The sequence below is a fragment of the Microcaecilia unicolor genome, chromosome 6 (assembly GCF_901765095.1).
Source record: "Microcaecilia unicolor chromosome 6, aMicUni1.1, whole genome shotgun sequence".
In the NCBI taxonomy this organism is placed as follows: Eukaryota; Metazoa; Chordata; class Amphibia; order Gymnophiona; family Siphonopidae; genus Microcaecilia; species Microcaecilia unicolor.
In genome coordinates this window covers 91,000,261-91,022,681 of record NC_044036.1, presented here as the reverse complement: position 1 = coordinate 91,022,681, position 22,421 = coordinate 91,000,261, and the positions used below count along the sequence as shown (strand labels likewise).

At 40.9% G+C, this 22,421-nt stretch overlaps 1 protein-coding gene across 10 annotated transcripts in view; it reads right to left on the bottom strand.

Moving 5' to 3' along the window:
* Window positions 1-22,421, bottom strand: part of FAM20B (FAM20B glycosaminoglycan xylosylkinase) — an 89,940-nt gene that overhangs the window by 14,485 nt on the left and 53,034 nt on the right. For all 10 annotated transcript variants that reach the window (XR_003942390.1, XM_030205424.1, XM_030205421.1 and 7 more), the window contains 2 exons: window positions 4,964-5,135; window positions 4,378-4,569 (listed from right to left, as the gene is read on the bottom strand). Coding sequence is in view for 9 of the 10 variants with exons in the window: in XM_030205424.1 (XP_030061284.1) it covers window positions 4,378-4,569; window positions 4,964-5,135 (364 nt within the window). In the remaining variant the exon portion in view is untranslated. The remainder of the gene's footprint in view (window positions 1-4,377; window positions 4,570-4,963; window positions 5,136-22,421) is intronic.

The window sequence follows — 22,421 nt, the reverse complement described above, 5'->3', positions numbered from 1 at the left end:
GCTTCAGATTTAGATGGATTAAGTTACACCTGCTTAGTTGCTAACCAATCAACAACTCTATCCAGTTTGGAAGTGATATAGCCTGAGGGGAGTAGGAGTCCAATGGCATCAGGATCTGAACATCATGAGGATAAAGCGAAACAGTAAAGCCTAGAGATTGAATCAATATAATTAATGGGGCTAAATAAATATTAAAGAGGATGGGACCCAAGATGGACCACCGGAGATTCTGGAAACCAGGGGTTTAAGCATAGAGGAACTGAAGAACACTGTACAAGAAAAGACAAATCAGAAAGCTAGGACTGAAACCAGGCAAGGGCCATTCTTCAAAAACACAAGTCAGTCTAACATGGAAGAAGAATGGGATGATTCACCAAGTCAAAAGCAGTAGAGAGGTCCAAAGAAATAAGCAAAGCTTCCCTGCCACTATTTAGAATTTTTTTTTGTTACATTTGTACCCCTCGCTTTCCCACTCATGGCAGGCTCAATGCAGCTTACATGGGGCAATGGAGGGTTAAATGACTTACCCAGAGTCACAAGGAACTACCTGTGCCTGAAGTGGGAATCAAACTCAGTTCCCCAGGACCAAAGTCCACCACCCTAACCACTAGGCCACTCCTCCACTTGTAAAGACCAAGAGTACATTCAGTGAAATGATGAGCTGAAAACCAGTTTGTTAAGGATGGAGTACACGAGCCTTGTCAAGATAGTCAAACTAGTTGGTCTGTCCTTATTTTCTCCACTATTTTTTAAACAAATGGGAGATCTGAAATATGGTGAAAGTTGCTGGCTGCTCAAAGATTCCCCCTGGGATCCTTACAGAGATGACGAACAACAGCCTGTTTCCAAGCATTTGGGAAAATACTATGAATAAGATTAGTAGTCACCAGAGACAACAGAAATGGCAATAATGGCTCCAAAAATGCTTAAGGAGACTAGCTGGTATAGGATCTGTATAAGGGGTAGACGGATTTAAAGAGGACACAACCCTGACAAGATGAGAAGATGGAGGAACAAATTGTGAAAGAGATGAAAGATGGGTAGCACTGAGAGGAGTACAAGGACCTAATGGCAAATCACTAAGGGGAGGCTATGTGACTTGAGGAAGACTGAACCTTATTGGAGAAATAATCTGCAAAGTGACATGGTGACAGTGAAGAGGAAGATAAAGGATTCATCCTTGTTCTCACAGACACCGTGGGATACCGATGCAGTAAATTGAGCGGAAGCCAAGAAGCGTCATTGACATCCCTTGAGGCATTGCGTAGACAGCACAGAGATTACCAGTGTCCTTGAAGCATCCCCAGCATACCCCTTGGCAAAGGACGGAGTACAACAGCCTCCACTGGGCCAAAACGAGGGCCCTGATACATCTCCAGGTGTCTCTGAAGGATGCGATTCCATCGACTTAGTCCCAGCCATTGTTGCTGGCAGCCTTCGAGAAGCGACATTTGCAGAAACCAAGACCATCTCTATACAGTTTGAATGCACAAGTTTCCCTAGTTAGGTGATTAACATGTCAGAAGATGAGCATTTGGATGCTAGAGATACTAGGGCTTGTCATAAATTATTCCAAGTCCTAGCTCAGCCCATCCCAAAAACTGGAGTTCATAGGATCCCTGCAAGATGTAACTCATGCTTCTGCATTTCTCCCACAGCAGCAGAGTCTCTGACTACAGTAGTTATGGAGGTGCGCCCAAGTCAGCAGATATCAGCTTGCAGATGTTGAGATGATTGCTCGAAAACATGCAGATGGATATATTTATTTGTTGCATTTGTATCCCACATTTTCCCCACCTATTTGCAGTATATGCCTAGATTCCTGTGAAATATCAAACTATGAAACAGCAGCATAAGTGATGGCATGCTTAACTGATGCAAGCTTACATGCTGCAGTTGCTTAAATGACATCACACCTAAATGACAAGCGTTTATATTAAAAAAATAAGCGTTGCCATCAAAGCGAAAGCACACTGCACACCTGGGACTGCAAGAGAGCCTTAATCAACGGGATGGCATTGGCAAATTGGCTAGCAAACTGCATTTCCTTTACTTATGTCCAGGATGGGCTGACTCCAGAGGATCAGGTCACAACTCAAGTCAAAACCATGGCTGTGTGAGTAGCCCACTTGACAGCTACAATGTGGACTTTGGTTCACACATTCACATCTCATTACTTAACTCCTGATGTGACAGAAGGTTTGGTCAGATAGTTCTTTGAAATCTATTTGGGGTCTAGAATCCAACTCCTCCTGCCCCCCAGACCCCTTTTCTTTCTGTTACAGACTGCCCCCCACCCCCAAAAATAATATGAATAGCACCCCTGTCTGCTGAGGGTCTTGGCTTGTTCTGATTTTTTTTTTTGTTTGTTTAGGGCAGTCTGGTAGCTAGGGATTCCCACAAGTAAGGGAATATACTCATCCTGCTTGCACTTGGAGGAAACAAAGTTACTCTCCTGTGACACATTCTCCAAGAACAGCAGAATGAATATACTCATACCCACATGCCTCCCCCCTTGGTGTTGAATTCTATTAGCTATATATGAAAGATTGATAGGGTCCTGCATGACAGTGGCAGGTGGGAAGACGCACACATGCGTGGTGTGGCATTCCAAAAGCTTCCAGAAATGTAGGTCGGGAAGTGTTCCTAAAACTGTTCCTAAAGTGCTCAAAAAGGGTGGCGGTGATCAAAAAGGCTGTTCTAGGAGAAATGTCAATAAAATGTTTTATTCAGACAAAAACATTGCCAGGTTTAGTGATGAACTACATTTGGTGGGCCCATCAATGTAGTGCACCTCTATAATTTGGAATTGTACACGTGGCACGGTAATAGCCTGTGTGGGCTCCGTTAAGACGATGTCACCCACATGTGAGAGTATTCATACTGCTGTTCTTGGTCAGTAACTGTTATATATGCAAGCATAAACCTCTCTCTAGCTAGTACTAGCTGTCACCTTTCAAGCTGTGCATCACCCAAAATACTGCAAAAAAGCTACTAGAGTGTATAAGGACTGGGAGGATATGGGATTGTATGCATTAGGACAAATGTGTGAAGAGGGCGAGATCCCCTCTTATTCGCAGTTATGCCAGGAACATGGGCTCTCCACCATACAGGCCTTTCATTACCACCAGGTACAGGACTTTATTAAATGCAAAGCGAGAGAAGAACTTGAGTTGACCGAGACACAACTAGAAAAAGGAATGACAAGTGGGGGGAACAAGGGAGGTATATCTAGAATATATAAAGCCCTCTTGGCCCGAGAAAATCCAGTAGAACAATATACACACAAATGGGAGATGGCAATAGGGACCATGTATGATTCAGCACAATGGAAAAGGGCGCTCAAATCCCTACTTAGAGTATCAATCTCTAGCGCTATGGTGGAGAATAGGCATAAGATCCTATATGGTTGGTACCACACCCCAAGTCGCTTGGTCAAGATGTTTGGGTCGGGCTCCTCCCAATGCTGGCGGGAATGTGGATGTGAGGGTGATATGTATCATATATGGTGGTCATGTGTACACGCACAGAGATACTGGAAGACAATTGTGGACTATTTAAATTTAGTGACAGCCGCACACTACCAGCTGAAGGCAGAATGTTGCCTACTCCACTTCAAACCGCCAGCAATCCAACAACATGTGCATCAGTTTGCCACACAAGTGTTTGTGGCAGGTTAATTAGCGCTTGTGGCATCATGGAAAAAACCTAGCCTACCTGACATTTTAGTGGTACAGGAAAAACTGAAATATATACAATTGATGTCCAAGCTCACAGCGATGAATAAAGGACGAATGGCCCAACACCAAAAGATATGGGAATCATATCTCACTTGGTCGGCATCATCAGTGAACATACAAGGACATAGAGACTGCTAATAAGGAAAGCAGGGGGGGGGGGGAGGGGGGGAGATGGAGATTAGCATAATGATGTTAATAGCTGAAGAGATATGGAATTGTAAAAAGCAATCATTCCAAAAGTTATTTAATTTGTGAAAAGTAACTGTTTAATGTTGATGTTATATGGTTATGGAAAAACTATAAATAAAAAAACTAAAAAAAAAAAAAAAAAAAAGCTACTAGAGCACCTCCCAGCTCCCTCCACCATGCTGCAGAGGCTGAAAGATTTATAGGGCCAGAATTTGAGTGCTGAGGACAGACTGTATTTGAAAAGAAAAAAAAAGAGAATTCTAGAGAAGCTTCAGATAAAGTTTAAAGGCAAATCAAATATTGACATTAAGGAATGTACTATCCTTTCATCACATCTCTTGTCATTCCCAAGTTCCCATATTACCACTCGTGTATCAGAGTAAATCACACTATTCTCCCTGAGGTAGCACAATAGTCACTGGAGAAAGAGGAGCACAGCAACACACACCTTTTGGCATTGTCAAGTAGTATAAGCATGCTGGCCCCTTCATCATCCTGGAAACTCTCATAGTGATGGCGATCAGCATTGCCAATTAGATAGTCAAAGATGGCAGTATCTATGATATCCAGCAAACGAGGGCCTGCGTCATATGGAGATGTTTTCTTTACAGCATCACAGTAGCTCTCATCATATTCCCACCTAATGACAGAGGGAGAATAATTATTCTGTACTCTTTTCATTAAGACTAGAGAGAAAAAAATATTCTAACATCGCACCTTGGTAGCACAGAAAGTAATTAGCACTAGCTTTTCTTCTCTAGGCACCAAGCCTGGATCTGCTACAGTTAAAAACAGGTAACTTGCTAATCTCATACCCAGCTCTAAGATGCATTCATATTGCCTACATTTCAGCAAGACAGTTAATGCACTTAAATGCAAATCATACAGCAGAAAGGGCTGTGGCAGACTAGACCACAGGCTATGTGAAGGAGTCTGCTACTTGTCATTTTCACAATACCTCCCAACTGCCACCACACACACCAGCCCTCAACTGTGAAACCCAGATTTTGTTCCTACATTGCTCATTTTCATACCTGGCTAATTTGCCCTCACGGTAGGTTCTGCCCCAGGGGTGCCGGTGCTTCTGCAGGGGCCAAACATCTGGTAACCACATAGTGACTGACCCTTCCATTATATCTATATCAGCACATGCTGGCTCAGTTTCTCGACAATAATAGCACTTCCCATAGAAGCAACTATTATTACCTTAAAAGAAGGCAAACAAGACAAAGAGAAGGAAAAACTCAGTCTTTGGGTTGTCACAGAATACAGCATCAAAGAAACTACTCAGCATGAGACTATACAATACAAACATTTCTCTTTTGTCTCTCTCTTGGAAAACGTCCACCCTATCACTATGGCCAGTATCTTTCTCCCATCCTGGCACTGATCTGATCTTTCACTGCGCAATGCAACTTGAGCTATCAGCAGAACATTTGCTTATTTCACCCACCTATGGGATATTTAAACAGATTAAACAAACAAAGGCCTGAACTTCTCAACCTTTCCTCTCTATGTCTATTGGCCCTCTATAATTTTAGAGACCAAATTCAAAGGAGCAACTTATGGATAAGAAGTCAAGTTTACACTCCCTCTTGAGCCTTCAGAAATGCCAGCCTTGAGCAGACAAGTAGGAAATCATTTGAAGAGGGAACACTGCTGCTTTGAGTCAAGAACAAATGCGAGGTCATGATCAATCTACAGGGCTTGAATCAGGCAAGTATTTTGAATTTATTGGAGGGAATAATGCAATGAGATCAGTTTGCTGTAATCACCTAAAAATTTACTTCACAGATCACTCACACATGACTTTTCTTCTGAAATTCGAAAAGCTTCTTTTCCTATCACCAAATGTCTTTTTTTTGGGACAAATTACTGAAGTCATACAAACAGAACTTACTGGTTTATCGTCTTAATAGTTCTTGCACACTGTCTGAGGCTGTGACAGAACGTGAGACATTTTTCTCTGCTCGAACCACTCAGGGGCCGATGTTCAAAACAGAGAATGACACGGGGACAGATCCCGTGAGGATGGGAACAAACTTTGTCCCTGTTTCACTTTCTACTTTGAAGCCTGTTAACGAACTGGATTGTTATTTATGTTTGATTGTTGCAGATGACAATATTTTTATTTTGTTGGAAAAACAAGCAAACATGCTGGCTACAACTAGAATAATTTGCATGGGGGATCCTGTACATTCCTGCTACCAGCACATCTTCTAAGAAGACATCTTCTATTGCAGGAGAGACTGTGGAAGACAGGAGAGCTGGACTGAATCCTGAGATTGTTGATGAGTGGAGTGGAGGAGTGGCCTAGTGGTTAGGGTGGTGGACTTTGGTCCTGGGGAACTGAGGAACTGAGTTTGATTCCCGGCACAGGCAGCTCCTTGTGACTCTGGGCAAGTCACTTAACCCTCCATTGCCTGCCGCATTGAGCCTGCCATGAGTGGGAAAGCGCGGGGTACAAATGTGTATATTATATATATATATATATCTCCACAGATTAAAAAATCATAATAGTGCTTCATAGGGCATATTTCTCCCCTCTGGGGTATACAGAACAGGGTGTATTTTGTACCCCTGGACAGTTTTAACAGGGTAGATTAGAATTCCTTGGGGTAGTAGAAGTCAGTTATTGTTGGGGGTGGGAGGGTTATTATAGTTGCTCACTGTTATTATTGTTTTCTATTTGTAATTTATACATAACAGTTGCACAGCATATTGTTCCTTTTCATACTTTAATAAAAAGATTTAAATATAAAATCGTAAGTGATTGAGGCTTCTGCAGATTAGAACAGAGCCCACGGAGACAGGGTGGGGTTGGGAACAGAGCCCGCGGGGAAGGGATGGGGATAGAACCCACAGGGACAAATTTTATCCCCATGTCATTCTCTAGCTCAAAAGTCTCTGTTAAAAACCGTGTGCCCACCGTTAGACCCACAGTAGAAATTACTGATTTTGAAATAGCAAGTGAAGCTCAAAAGGAAAATCACACGCAAATGAGATTCATGTAAATTCAGCAAGTAGCTCAGTAGGGAAGTGCCTAGCATATAGACTGTTCTGTGTGTAAGTGTCCATGTTTTGCACATGCCCAGGAATCCTGCTGCTGTATTCTCTCCTTTCCCCTGCTAAATATTTGTGGATAGTTAGTTAAGTGCTATTTAACCAGCCAGGAGCAGTTCCTGGCTAGTTAAATAGTGCTATCAGGGGGTACGTGTCTTAGCTTGTAACCAACAGAAAATTAGTGTCAGGTTATCCCAAGGATAAGATAAATGAATTACTGTTATTCAGTCTGTCTCAGAATATTTATTTATTTACTTACTGCATTTGTATCCCACATTTTCCCACCTTTTTGCAGGCTCAATGTGGCTTAGAATACATCATGAGTAGTGGAAATATATTAAAAAGACATTTAGTGGTACAGAAGGATCTTGTACAACACGATAATGATAAAACATAATAATAGGATAACAAGCAGATATTAAAATACAGTTCTAGATATATGTGGGGGAGTTATGTATATTCATATTGGTTGATCTTTGTGGTATGCTTTGTTAAAGAGATGGGTCTTCAGTAGTTTGCGGAAGTTCGTTATTTTGTAGATCGTTTTTAAGTTGCGCGGTAGTGCGTTCCATAAACTGTGTGCTCAGGTAGGTAAAGTTTGTCCCGTGCATTAGTTTGTATTTTAGACCTTTACAGTTCGGGAAATGCAAAATCAAGGAATGTTCGGGATGATCTTTTGGCATTCCTGGGTGGTAGGTCTATCAAGTCTGACATGTAGGCTGGTGCATCACCATGGATTATTATTATTATTATTTATTGCATTTGTATCCCACATTCTCCCACCTATTTGCAGGCTCAATGTGGCTTACATAGATTTGTTAACATTATCATTGCAGGATATCAGATACAGTTAGTAATGTGTATCGATTCGGAAGGGAAGAAAGAAGAAGGGAGAGAGTGGTTAGGGTAGTTATAGAAGGTAGGCGTTCTTAATTGAGTGGATTGGTGAGGTGACTTGGTGAGGCTATAGGTTCTCATTGTAGGCCTTGTTGAAGAAGAATGTCTTCAGAGATTTTCGAAAGATAGTTGTTTCGTTGATTGCTTTCAGGTCTGTAGGTAGTGCATTCCATAACTGCATGCTCATGTAGGAGAAGGTAGTGGCATGCATCAGCTTGTATTTAAGTCCTTTGCAGCTGGGGTAGTGCAGGTTGAGAAAATTGCAGGATGATCTTGTGGCGTTTCTGGGAGGTAGGTCTACGAGGAGCCAGCGTAGAGTGCGTTGCAGTAATCTAGATGACTGAGCACCATTGATTGTACTAGGTTGCGAAAAACATTTCTTGGGAAGAAAGGTCTTACTCTTTTTAGTTTCCACATTGAGTGGAACATCTTCTTGGTTATGTTTTTCGCGTGATTCTCGAGTGTTAGGTTTCGATCGATAGTAACTCCAAGAATTTTTAGGGTGTCTGAAATTGGAAGGTTTAGATTTGGTGTGTTTAAGTGTTTGGGAGATGATATCCTCTGATAGAATCTCGAAATTGGTCCAAGTTCTGTCCGCTGGGTAAATGCCAGGGTCTGGGTCTAGACAGTCAAGGAGTTCGGCATAGTCGATGGTACTGACAGGTATCTTAAGTCGTAATTGTATGATTTTTTCGTTGAAGTATTTCGCGAGATTGTCTGCTCCTGGGGTGTCTGTGCTGTTGGTTGTGACTGGTGTAATATCTAATAATTTATTCACGAATTGGAAGCGTTTATGTGTGTCCTTGTAGTTTGGTCCGATTACGGTTTTGCAATGTAGTCTTTTAGTTCGTCTTATGGTATATTTGTATTTTCTTTGGAGTTGTTTCCAGGCATTAAGTGTAGGGTCGTCTTTCTTTTTATTCCATGCTTGTTCTAACCTTCTGACTTGTGTTTTAAGTTTTTTCAACTCTTCATTGAACCATGGTATTGAATTCTTTCTATGTGAGGTTCTGGTTTGGGTTGGAGCAATATTGTCTAGTATGGATCTGCATCTGTCGTCCCATTGTAAGAGGAATTGGATTGTATCTGTTTTTATTGTCCATTCGGTGTAGTAGATTTGTTGCCAAAATATTACTGGGTCTATTTTTCCTCTCGTGGTGTAGGTTTTCTGTTCTTGTTTATTTGGTGAACCTTTCGTTCGCCATTGGAGGGAGATGTGCGCTTTATAGTGGTCAGACCATGGTGTGGGTGTCCATTTTGTGTCTGTTAGTATAAGGTTTGAAACAGGGTCAAATTTGTGTGTGATAATGTCTAGTGTGTGTCCCTTGATATGAGTTGGCTGCGTGTTTGTCCTATGAAGATCCCATAGTTGTAGGAACTCTTCGCATTCTTGGGTACTTGTTGAGTTGTTATCTTCAAGGTGTAGACTGATATCTCCTATTATGACGATATTTGAGTTAGAGACACAAGTGCTTGAGATAAAGTCCATGAGGTGTGTTTGGGAGTCTTGCCAGTTGCCTGGCGGTCTGTAGAGCAATGATAAGAGAGTGAAATAGGGAAACTCTACATATGTTGATGAAGAGGCAGTAGACAGGAACCAGGGGCTCATACACACAAACAAAAAATTTGCAAATTGTAGGTGAATTTATGATATGTAGCAGATATTTCTAGAGGAGTGCACAGGAATGTGTATATGCACATGCAGAAAAAAAATGAATAAAAGACCGCTCATTACTACATTTGTATATTGACAGTAGAGATCCACCATCAGCATAGCAATCTGGGAAGGGTGTAGATGTGCAATATTCACTCAATGTACATGAACAGGAACCTCCCTCATTTTATATTTGCTGGTCCTTTATTTTGGTGATACAGTGAACCTATCACTATGGTTAAACCAAGAAAAGAATTACATGCGATGATCATAAACTCCAAACTATAGAATACTTAAGCCACTTTTTTTTTCTTATCCCCTTTTCCTATTCCTTTTGAGCTAAATCATTTTCTTTGAAGTGAGGTTAACATTGTTACATGCTATGTCTCTGATCATGAAACTATATGAAAGTTTTTAGGTGATCAAGGATGCATCGCAGGAGTACTAGTTCTTCTGAAATCACAAAGTAGCAGAGAAGGGAGAACAAGTGATAGAAGATGTATGTGGGGAAACATTTGTAGAAGATGTGAGGAGGGCCTGCAAAAGATTTAGGGTGGCTAGCCCAATGACAATTAAAAAAAAAAAAGTCTCTGGTGATCTGGGGAACTACAGACTGGTGAATCCGATATCAGTGTCTCCATTTTGCCCAGGACTATTATCCAGAAACAAAATTACTGAAATAAAGCTAGACAGATAATCATCGTTTAATGGAACAAAGAGGCATGATTTCAAAGCACTTAGACTTGCAAAGTTCCTTAGTAACCTATGGAACTTTGTAAGTCTAAGTGCTTTGAAAATGAGCCCCAAAGTGAACTTGGATTTAGACAAAGAAAGTCTTGCCTCAACAATCTTCTACTTTTTTTTTTTTTGTTTTAACATGTATTTATTTACCGCCTTTTTGAACAAATTCACATAAGGCGCTGTACAGGAAGAATAAGTCTAACTTAGGTAATGGACAATTACAGCAGAAAAAATATTCAGATTGTACGTTGTATGGCATACTATGCTACTTAAATTGTCAACACAATATGCAATAAAACATTTGAATAGACAGCATATGGTGGAACATATATAAATTAGATAGAGTAACAGGAGTTGGAAAATAAGGGAACTAATTTAAAGAAAGTTGCATATGAAGTAGAAAGGTGCATGAATTATAATCTCAGTTAGGGTAGGAGTGGATAAACATGTCCTGTTCATTATGTGCAGTTGATGTTAGTTTTGTGTGTGTGCGACCACCAAGTTAATTGCTTCTTCCATTAAAGGCTTGGGAGAAGAGCCAAGCTTTCACCTGCTTCCTGAAGTAGAGCTACTGGACGCAAACTGTAGCTGGAAACTAAATGCTCAGCTTTATAATATCCAAATTTTAAGTAAATGCCACAAGCAAAGATGGGAGATGTTCAGAAAAAACAACTATTGGTCCTGTTTACAAAGGCATGCTAGCATTTTTAGTGTGTATTAAAAATGTTAGTGCACCATTGTAAACAGGCCCTATATTTGTCTATTTACTGGAAGTTTGGAAAAGCAGTACTAACGGATAATATATTTCTTGCAAAAAAAATGAAGACAGTGAAACTTTATATTTGCACAAAACACCTTTGTTTTAAGAAAGTTGTATACTTTTTTTTTTTTTTTTAGGGAGGGTCATGGAGTTGGGAAGCAGGGTGGGTTGAAACTTGTGGCAGGGGTAGGGAGGATGGAATACATTTCACCAGCTCTTTATGGCACATAATTGGGGATGTCATAAGAGTCAAGACATTACCTTGTAGTTGGTGCGTCAGACTGTAAGTAGCCACGGGTGGACTGGGGTGCTTTCTAGGCTGTTTTCCACGAGTAGGGGTAATACTGATCTATAATGGTTGTTGGAAGGGTATGGTTCCTTATTTATGAAGTAGATGAATAGAAGATGGTTACATTAAGAGGGTCTTTAGGTGGGATGTTACCTTTTTGTATACCATATAGGGGGGAGGGATTATGTGGGGAGGGGGGAGAAAACGAAAAATCATTGACGTTTACGGGAATGTTGGCTGATTGTTGTTTTTGTAATATGATATATTCTGCAGGTGTATTCCTGATAGTTTGTATTGCTCTTATCGTCAATAAAACAGATTTAAACATAAGAAAGTTGTACAGTGAGTTGGTGACAACCAAAACAATATCATCTCTGCACTCTTACTGCAAAGTAACTGTTTGCTTACAATATGTTAAATATCATTTATTGCACTTGTATCCCACATTTTTCCACCTATTTGCAGGCTCAATGTGGCTTACAAATACCTGTGATGGCATCGCCATTTTAGGGTACAGAAATACAATTGGTGTTACAAAGATGTCAAGAATAACAAGGTTAACATGTCGATATAATCAGTTATAGAATGGAGGCAGTCATAATCGGAGTCGTGGTAGTATGTTAAGACTAAGACAAAGCCAGATTACATTTTAGAGATCAGATATGACAATCAGGAGGTAAGACCAGTTTTTAAGGAATTTTACAGAGAACTGTATTCTCACATACATTTGTTCTTGTGTAACTCGGAAAACATGCTAGACATGTTTTCCGAGTTACAAAAACTCGGCTGCAAAAATTAAAATGATCTCATTAGCAAACAGATGATTTTACTGGTTAAAGATTTTAAGCTAACCAAGAGCCCTGAACAGAGAGATCTAAGTCCAGAATTTTAGAAAATTTATCATAGATCTCCTCCAACAATTGTTTTACAGTTCCATTCATTGAAGAAAATTTCTTCTAGACTCCAAACACAGCTATAATCACCAGTACGCCCGAAAAAGGTAGTCATATCAATTTATATCGCCAATTCAGCAGGATTTTAAAAATCTTACAACTTTTTGCAAACAGTTGGAAAGTGTTAGGGAAAAATTATGTCTTACCTGATAATGTTATTTCCTTTAATCACATCAGATGAGTCCAGAAATTGTGGGTTATACCCGTCTACCAGTAGGTGGAGATAGAGGGCAACAAACTGAACTCAGTCATATACGGTAGTCAGCAGAGAAGCCATTCAGTATTCTGCTAATAAAGCAGAAACATCAGGATAATTGCAACAACAAACTTCTTCCTCACAATAAACATGTAGATTTCCAAGTAGAGAACAAGTTACATGAACCTGAAGGAGACCACCTAAACAGAGAAACTCAGAAAGGGTGGGATTTCTGGACTCATCTGTTGTGACTAAAAGAAAGAAAATTATCAGGCAAGACATAAAACCTTTCTTTGCATTTCATCAGCAACAGATGAGCCCATAAATTGTGGGATGTAGCAGAGGGGTCCTTAAGCAGGGTGAGAAATTGCAGCAGAGAGAACTGATGCTTTTAAGGAAGCATCTGATCTGGCTCAAGACATCTAGGTGGTCATGCTTTGAAAAAGTACATAAAGATAACTAAGTGCCCGATCTGTAGATCTCTTCTAGGAAGAATGCGTGCAACACAGCCAAGACGTAGACAGAACTACTGGAATGCACTTTTAAGGATACCGGAGGCTGCTTACATGCCAGAATATAAATAGAAGAAATAGATTCCTTAAGCCAATCAGCAATGGTAGCCTTAGAAGCTGAAATGCCTTTATGTAAATAAGACAAAAAGATGGTTGGTCCTACAAAACTAATTGGAAACATGTAAAATAACTGCAGGAGAACTCAGACATCCAGGAAATGCAAGGAACCAAATTCTCTCTCTCTTTCTTTCTTTCTTACAGTCCTCCTTATGAAAGAATGGCAGAAATAGTGGTTGGTTTAAATGAAAGGAAAAAACAACTTTGAGTATCAAGGAAGGAACTGTTCGGATAGCGACTCCAGCTTCCAAAAAATGAAGGAAAGAATCTCTACATGAGAGAGCTTGCAATTCCGAAATCCTTCTCACCAATGAGATGGCTATCAAAACCACATATTTTAGAATGAACTCTTTCAGATAAATTTTCCACATGGCTGAAAGAGAGTCTTCTGTGGCATTCTAAGAACCAAGTTGAGATTCCATTCCAGACAGGTTGATCAAAAAGGAAACAAAGTGGAGAACACTCTGTAAAAATTGCACAATATCTGGATATGCTGCCAGCAAAGAATGAAGAAGGTGCCCACAAAAACAAGTGCAGCAACCTGCACCAGCAGAGTGCTATAAAGCAAGACCTTTCTTGACACACTTCTGGAGGAAAGGGAAATGGAACTTGATATACCGCCTTTCTGAGGTTTTTGCAACTACATTCAAAGCGGTTTACATATATTCAGGTACTTATTTTGTACCAGGGGCAATGGAGGGTTAAGTGACTTGCCCAGAGTCACAAGGAGCTGCAGTGGGAATCGAACTCAGTTCCCCAGGATCAAAATCCACTGCACTAACCACTAGGCTACTCCTCCTCCAGAAAGCCAGAATGTGAGACAGTGAAAAGGAGACACAGCTCTTTCCAAGCACCAAGCCTCAGTCTCTCCAAACTCAAGTATATGCCACAGAGGTAGTGCGCTTTCTAGCCTGAAGCAGGTTGGTTATTATCTCTTACAAATACTTTTTCTCTCTCAGCTTCGACCACTCAAGAGTCGTGCCATAAGACCAAAGGGAGAAGATCTTCCATTTAGACTGGGCCCTAGAAGAGCAACCCCTGAAATACAGGTAAGTGAAAGGGGTGATCTATAAGCAGTTGCATCCGATCTGTATCCCAAGGTTTTCTGCACTAATATGGTGCTACAAGTATCATCTTTCCTGGATGGAACAGATTCCTGTGAAGTACCCTGCCAATCATCAATTAAACTAGGAACACAATGTAGCTCGTTTGCAGCCAGGGTTCAAGAAAGGCATCCAGGCCCTCCAAACCATGCTCTTTTCTTCTGCTGAAATACTGAACTTTCACATTGTGTCTGGATACCATGAGATCCAAGACTGGAGTTCCTCCATTTCTTCTTGATTAAGACAAAGTCTTCATCGGAGAGCTCCCACTCCCCCGGATCAAGAATCCACCTGGACATTCAAGGTTCCTGCAATATGTGATGCCTACACTATTGGAATGCGTTTTTCTGCTTATTGAGCTTTCATCACCATTTGGGTACTGTGAGTGCCTCCCTGCCAGTTTCTGTAAGCTACCACTGTCATAGTGTCGGAAGAAATTCCGACTAGATGCCCACTGAGGGATGACAAAGGTTAACAAGGGCTAGATCTACCACCCTGAGCACCAGTCGACTAATAGGCCATATAGCCTCCCTCTTGGACCAGAGGCCTTGAGCAGTCATGGAGACACTGAGCTCCCCAGCCATCTGGCATCTGTAGTGACATCTATGAAGGTGTAGCCAAAGAGTTCCCTTGGTGCAAATTGATGTCCTAGGAGCAAGCCATGCTGAGTTTTGCTTCAGGAGCCCAAAAGGGTCAAAGATTATAATCCTGAGATACCAAAGACCACTGTGACAACAGGGACTGTTGAAGAAGTCACATGCGAGGCCTCGCCCAGGGAATCACATCCAGGATGGCCCCCATGGAGCCCAATACCTGAATGTAATCCAAGGTTCTTGGTTTCAGGAGCTGAAGTATAAGATGTGTCCGAGACTCAAGTTTTTTTATCTCCTGGGATCTGAAAGGAACATTTTCCCTTGCAGAGTGTCAAAATGAACTCCCAAGTATTCCAGGGACTGAGATGGAATTAGACGAACCACTCCATGGACTGTAGGAGGGTAATTACTTGAGCCATATTTGAGGTTCACTCTATCAGGCACTTCCAATAGCCTCAATAACCCTATGCTCAACTGAACCGGGGAACCCAGAACAGGAGCTAGACATTGAGACCAGAAACTGCAGGGAGACCATCTGCCACCTGCTGGAGATAGAGGAATACTGAATGGCTTTCTCTGCTGACCGTCCTATATGACAGAGGTCAGTTTATTGTCCTCTATCTACACCTGCTGGTAGACAATTTATGGACTCATCTGTTGCTGATGAAATGGAAACTGTGTTTCACAGAAAAAAAGGAATGAAATTTGCCCTACAGAAACACACAATAGTTAATGCAAAATGGCTGACTGTTGACCTCAATGACTCATGGATCAGGATGCAGAAAAGAACCTTGGTAAGGTTTCTTGTGAGTACACATTTTCAGTCAAGGGAACGTTCAAGAATATAGGCAAGTTGTCTAACTAAATTCACTTACTTTATTACATTACAAAAGATGCTTATATTCCACCTATATCACAAAGTTCTATGCGGATTACAAGATTTAAAGAAAACAGGCATCCCCTGGGAAGAACATCAAGATCACAATTAAAATACAATCAAACATTCAAGTATTTTTTTTAAATAAAAAGCTTCTAGCATCTCACAAAATAAATAATTCTGAAGCTTCCTAATTTGATATAGAGGAGTGTGGCAGCCGTGTTAGTCCACTCTTAAGGTTATCAATAGAAATCAAACAAAATAAAACATGGAAAAGAAAATAAGATGATACCTTTTTTATTGGACATAACTTAATACATTTCTTGATTAGTTTTCGAAGGTTGCCCTTCTTCCTCAGATCGGAAATAAGCAAATGTGCTAGCTGACAGTGTATATAAGTAAAAACATTCAAGCATTACTATGACAGTCTGGGAGGAGGGGGGTGGGTAGGAAGTATGCCTGGGGACATCAAAGCATATCATTGATATTCTAACAGGGTGGGTGTGGATAGGTGAGGGGAGGGTGATCAACAGAGACATACAGCAATCACCTATCGCTGTATGTCACCTATCCACACCCACCCTGTTAGAATATCAATGATATGCTTTGATGTCCCCATGCATACTTCCTACCCACCCCCCTCCTCCCACCCTGTCAGACTGTCATAGTAATGCTTGAATGTTTTCACTTATATACACTGTCAGCTAGCACATTTGCTTATTTCCGATCTGAGGAAGAAGGGCAACCTTCGAAAGCTAATCAAGAAATGTATTAAGTTATGTCCAATAAAAAAGGTATCATCTTATTTTCTTTTCCATGTTTTATTTTGTTTGATTTCTATTGATAACCTAATTTGATATGGAAGTACATTCCAGACCACAGATGCTAAATAAGTAAACTCCACTGAAAACATTCTTCTAAAACAAATTCCTCTAGGATCTGGAAAATGTTGTAACAAAGTATCATGTCAATTTTTGGACCTACTACCCTTTGAAAAAAAGATCCAGTTCATCATATATTTTGGTGCCTTCCCATATATTATTTATGGCTGCCAAAGGCTACAATCCTAATAAATGGAGGTCTGTCAACCTTTTGAGTTGAATAGGATGCCCTCTGTTTCAATTCCTATTTACTACAACAGTAGAACCAGGGCCACTTTAAGCACCTATGGGGCCCTGGGCAAATTTCTGTGAATGCTCCCCCCCCGTCTAGCAGTCCTCTTCTGAAAAGAATGTGCCATAAAGGCACAGAACCATTATTTAGGCCATGCCACTGATACCTCTGCTGGTTTTGCCCCTCAGACACAGGAAATCCATGTCAGAAGGCAACAGGACCAGCAGAGCCATCAGCTGAGTGGCCTACACAGCAGCTTCACACCTTTGAATCACATTTTGCTGGAAGCAGTGGGGGTGGTGGTAAGGAAGATACTGGACCAGGGTGCAGCGATGCCTAGGGTAGCCTGGTCCACCCCAAACAGTAAGAGTAAAGGTCAACGAGTGAGGTTTTCTCATGGTGCATTTGGAGAGAGGTGTCATCACTTAGATCTAGCTATAGTCATTCAGGACAGTAAGTTTTGCAGTAATGAAGTTACTCTCTTTTCCCGTTTCTTTTGTTTCCAGAAACGTCAGCTTGAAAATTCCATTCCCCCCCCCCCCCCCAGTTGTGGGCTATATAATATTTCCTATGTATAAGGTTTATTCCTTTTTTTTTTCCCTGAATATTTATTTCCTTATCAAAGGTTGATCTTTGATTGATGTATTTCAAATATAAATACAAGATTTCAAAAAAGCATTTGCCTTTCAGAAATATTTAGAATATTGTGAGGAGACTGGGGCTTGCATTCATTTCCATTGGACATGAGACTGAAAACTCCTACTCTCTGGAATTAATGCTTTGATGACAGCTGATAAAGTCTCTCATTCAATCTTGACATCGTTAAGGTGTTATGGTAGCGTTTGACCATAAGCTGCAGTTGAAGAAGTTGTAAACTACAGGGATTGTAGGCGCTTCTTGGCTGGTTCCAGTCATATTTACTGATTTGATTACAAGCTGTAGTTTGAAATAGGAAGATGGCTGAATCAGTTGTGGGTTGCTACCCGGGATAATTCTCTCCTATTCTTAATATCTTTCTGGGGCCTGCAAATACCTTAGTAAACAGTTTGGGTTTAAATATTATTTGATCCCTGATACACATTCACATTCTTATGCCTGCTCTTTCTAAATGTTCAAAGCTGGTTAAAATTGACATTCATTCAGTTGGTGATTTGCTTGGATACAGACCTTTTTAAAATTTGGCAACCTTATTAATTCTTCTTTAGAGAAATTGGCTCAACACAAAATTCAAACTGTCCTGAATAAATTTGATGGTAGCAGGTTCTCCCCTGAGAATGTGTAGTGTTGTGCAGCCTTGTTTTAGTTCAAAACTGAGTTCTAGTGAGTGGATTTCAAAACATATGCTCTTATTTTGCCAGCCTTCGGTAGCTTTGTCATCTTTTTGTCAGATGTTGATATTGTACTTATGATCCATGCCCTGATTACTAATTGGTTTGAGTATTCTAATGGGCTGTATTGGGGTTACTACATAGATAGCTGCACCAATTGCAACGAATCCAAAATATGGCAGCCCATTTGTTTACTACGACATCAGGTACTAATCGAAAATACAGCTAAATTTAAAGTTCTCTGTTTGGTTCTGAAGGCACTGTACCAGAGAAAACCTCAATATCTGGCACCAGTTGCAATTCCTTATGAACATACAACAGTGCTCCTTCCAACAATCTTTGTTGCAGGTGCCCACCTGGGAGTGCATGCAGTAGACTAAGCTTAGGGTCTTCACCTATTCAGGATCATAATTATGGAAACTGCTGCCCCTTTTGATCTAACTGGAATCTAAATTATCATAAAGTTTGGAAGTTGGTTAAGGACTGGCTTTTTGATAGTTGAGTGGGAGGATTCAGATGCAATTTTGATATTGTTGTTTTTTTAGGAGTTGTTTTGTACAATTGCATTGTTCTGTAACTTGTGTTGTACCACATCTTGAGCATTTTATGAAGCTGGGGAAAGAAATGGGATCAAAAGTGTTGTGGGTATAAGTGAATGGACTGTGGGGAGGGGGCAAGAGTGAATACGTAAGGGGATCAAAGGGAGAATGGGGAGAGAGTGAAGAGACTGAGGGGCTGATGCAGAAAGCCATGGGGTAGAGCAGCTGACCACAGAGAAAAGTTAGCCATGGGATGCATTATTCAACGAGCATACAATTTACTGTTGCGTTAGAAAAACGCAGCAATCTGCAGCTTGTTTAAAAATGACATTGAAAAAAAATCAAACTGCTGACATAATTTCAGTACTGGCCTCCCCCACTAACAATTTAAAAAAAAAACTGCACCACAGCCCCCCTTCCCTATATGACTCAAGCAACCCTGTTGTCTAGTGTCACCCCTCTCTCCTTGAATTAAATAAAATAGTCCCCATCTCGACACCTCACCAAAGCCCCCCCGGTACATCTAAATGAGGCAGGAACAATGCCCACTCACTCCTGCCTCCAGCACAGTCATCTGTAAAATAGTAGCACAATGCACCGGGCAGGACCAGTCTGCCATATTAGGGATGAATTGTGAGGGGTATGGTGCTACCATTTTGGAAATGATGCTGAAGGCAGGTGTGAGTGGGTATTGTTTTTGCCTAATTTAGGGGTCCTTTTACTAAGTAGCTCGTGCTAATCAGTGCATGCTAACTCTGTTAGCACACCTTAGTAAAAGGACCCCTTAGAAGTACGGGGTCTGGAGGGCCTTGGTGAGGGGTTGGTGGTCCCCACTAAACACCAGGGACTATTTTTAATTCAGGGACAGTGGGGGGGGGGGGGGGGGGGGGGGGAGGAGTGCCACTAGGAGTAGCCTAGTGGTTAGTGCAGTGGACTTTGATCCTGGGGAACTGATTTCGATTTCCACTGCAGCTCCTTGTGACTCTGGGCAAGTCACTTAACCCTCTCCATTGCCCCTGGTACTAAATAAGTACCTGAACATATGTAAACCGCTTTGAATGTAGTTGCAAAAACCTCAGAAAGGCGGTATATCAAGTCCCATTTCCCTTTGCTCTGATTCCTTCTTCACTTTTGTCTATAGCCTTCCTACCTGAAATTTCATTTTCCTTCCCCTATTCTCTATCCGCCTCCTCCCTTCCCTAGCCTTGATCATTAAATGACCCCTTTCCCTTATAAAAACAGTTATTAAATAAAAATAAAAATGCATTTACAATTAAAACCTCAACCCATATATATATACGCAGACGACGTAACGATCTACATCCCATTTAAACAAGATCTAACGGAAATTCCCAATGACTCAACCAAAGTCTACATATCATGCATACATGGGTGGATGCATTTAAGCTGAAACTCAATGCAGAAAAAACCCAATGCCTAGTACTCACCTCTCAACATAACACGAACAAATTCACCACCATTAACACACCAAAACTGAATCTCCCAATCTCGGACACCCTAAAAATTCTTGGAGTTTACCATTGATCGACACCTAACACTTGAGAACCATGCGAAAAACACAACCAAGAAGATGTTCTACTCAATGTGGAAATTAAAAAGAGTAAGACCTTTCTTCCCAAGGACCGTCTTCCGTAACCTGGTACAATCAATGGTACTCAGTCATCTAGACTACTGCAACGCACTCTACGCTGGCTGCAAAGAGCAAATAACTTCAGACAGAACACTGCAGCTAGACTCATATTCGGTAAAAAAAAAAAAAATATGAAAGTGCTAAGCCGTTACGAGAAAAGCTACACTGGCTCCCACTTAAATAACGCATCACGTTCAAAATATGCTCCCTAGTCACAAAGTCATTCACGGAGATGCCCCAGCCTACATGTCAGACCTGATAGACTTACCACCCGGGAATGCTAAAAAATCATCCCACACATTCCTTAATCTTCACTTCCCCAACTGTAAAGGTCTAAAATACAAACTAACGCATGTGTCAACCTTTTCATACCTGAGCACACAATTCTGGAACACGCTGCCGCGCAACTGAAAAACGATTCATGAATTAACGAACTTCCACAAACTACTGAAGACCCATCTCTTTAACAAGGTATACCACAAAGATCAACAAATGTGAACTCCTCCACATACATCCAGAATTGCCTTATAATATCTGCTTGTTATACTACTATCATGTTTTATCATTATAATGTTATAAGATCCTTCTGTAATACTAAATGTCTATTTTCTTATATATTTCCACTATTCATGATGTATTGTAAGCCACATTGAGCCTGCAAAGAGGTGGGAAAATGTAGGATACAAATGCAGTAAATAAATAAATATAACTGCTAATGAATATTGAAAAAAAATCTGCCACTGAAAACCAAGGGATACATGTTTAACAGCCTGGCAATTAATTTTTATTTATTTATCAATTTCTCGTCTAGTCAAAAATAGCTCAGAATGAGTTACAAAAGTGTTGACTAGCTATGGAACTCAGATAATTGTAATAATTATACTATTTAAAAGTGTAAAGTGCCACAGTATCCTTCTAATCAGCATCATGCATTCCAAAAGACTGTACAATTTAGGTGATGATAAAACTGCCCACTAATTAAACCAGTGATTACAGCCTGGAGAGCATTCAGGAAAGGTGTCTCTATTTCCATTTTCTTGACCCTGGCAGGGAACTCGCAACATTTGTACCAAGGATGCAAAAGCCAGTATTGAGGGACGGGGTTCAATTGGGAAATCAAATAAGACTACTATGAGATTATAAGAATGCAACTTAAATTCTTTTCATACAACTTCAGACCAATCTTAACTTACCAAAGGAATAAGCTTGCATGTTACTAGTAAAGAAAAATGCAAAATTTAAGTGCCGAGCAAATTATGAACAGTATATTCCTTCTGCAACTATTCTGCTCCTTATTTCCGCCAAATTGTAAATGGTATTCGAGGATCCCCTTCTTCTCCCTTAGCAAGGACTTGCAGACAGAGTTCACTAGGTACCCTTAGGCAGAGGCAAAACCATGTGCTTTCACATGCACCTACTTTTATTAACTCCTAACCCTTCCCAAATCTGTCACTCAGCCCAGACCCTTTTCTCCCTGCACTTTCTCTGCATTTTGTTTCATAAACACTCCCATGGGCTGGGCTTCCTCCCACCCAGGGACCTCCCAGTTACTCTCCTCATTGACTCTTCACAGGGACTTAGGGTTAGATGCACTAATCAATCGTTAGAGCCCTTCCCTTACCGATTCCCTTAGCGAATCGGTAAGGAACGGGCATGCATCAAGGAATAGGAATGCAATTGAGCTGCTCGTTGTAGCTCACTTGCATTCTCTATTCCATCGTTAAATAGTCAGCCAATCGGCCGGTGGAGCATGCGCAGAGCAGCCAAGCATTATGCTGGCTGCTCTGCGCATGCCAAGAACGTCCTTTATGGACGTCCTTCACTATAAAAAAAAACTCCCTCTAAAAAGACGTTCTTTTTACAGGCTACAAGCTAATGTACAGTTCAGAGGCAAGAGAATAAAAACTAACCCGACGATACGGAGGAGCCTTCCAGCCCAGAAAATCGGGACGTGAGAGGACACAAATCAAAACTTTTTGGATGTCCCTCCCTCCAGGTCTCTCTTAGCCAATCACAGCGCGTTTAGCCGATACTGGTAACAGCTAAACACGCTGGGATTGGCTGAGAGAGACCTGGAGCTGATCAGTTATGCTATTACTTATTTGT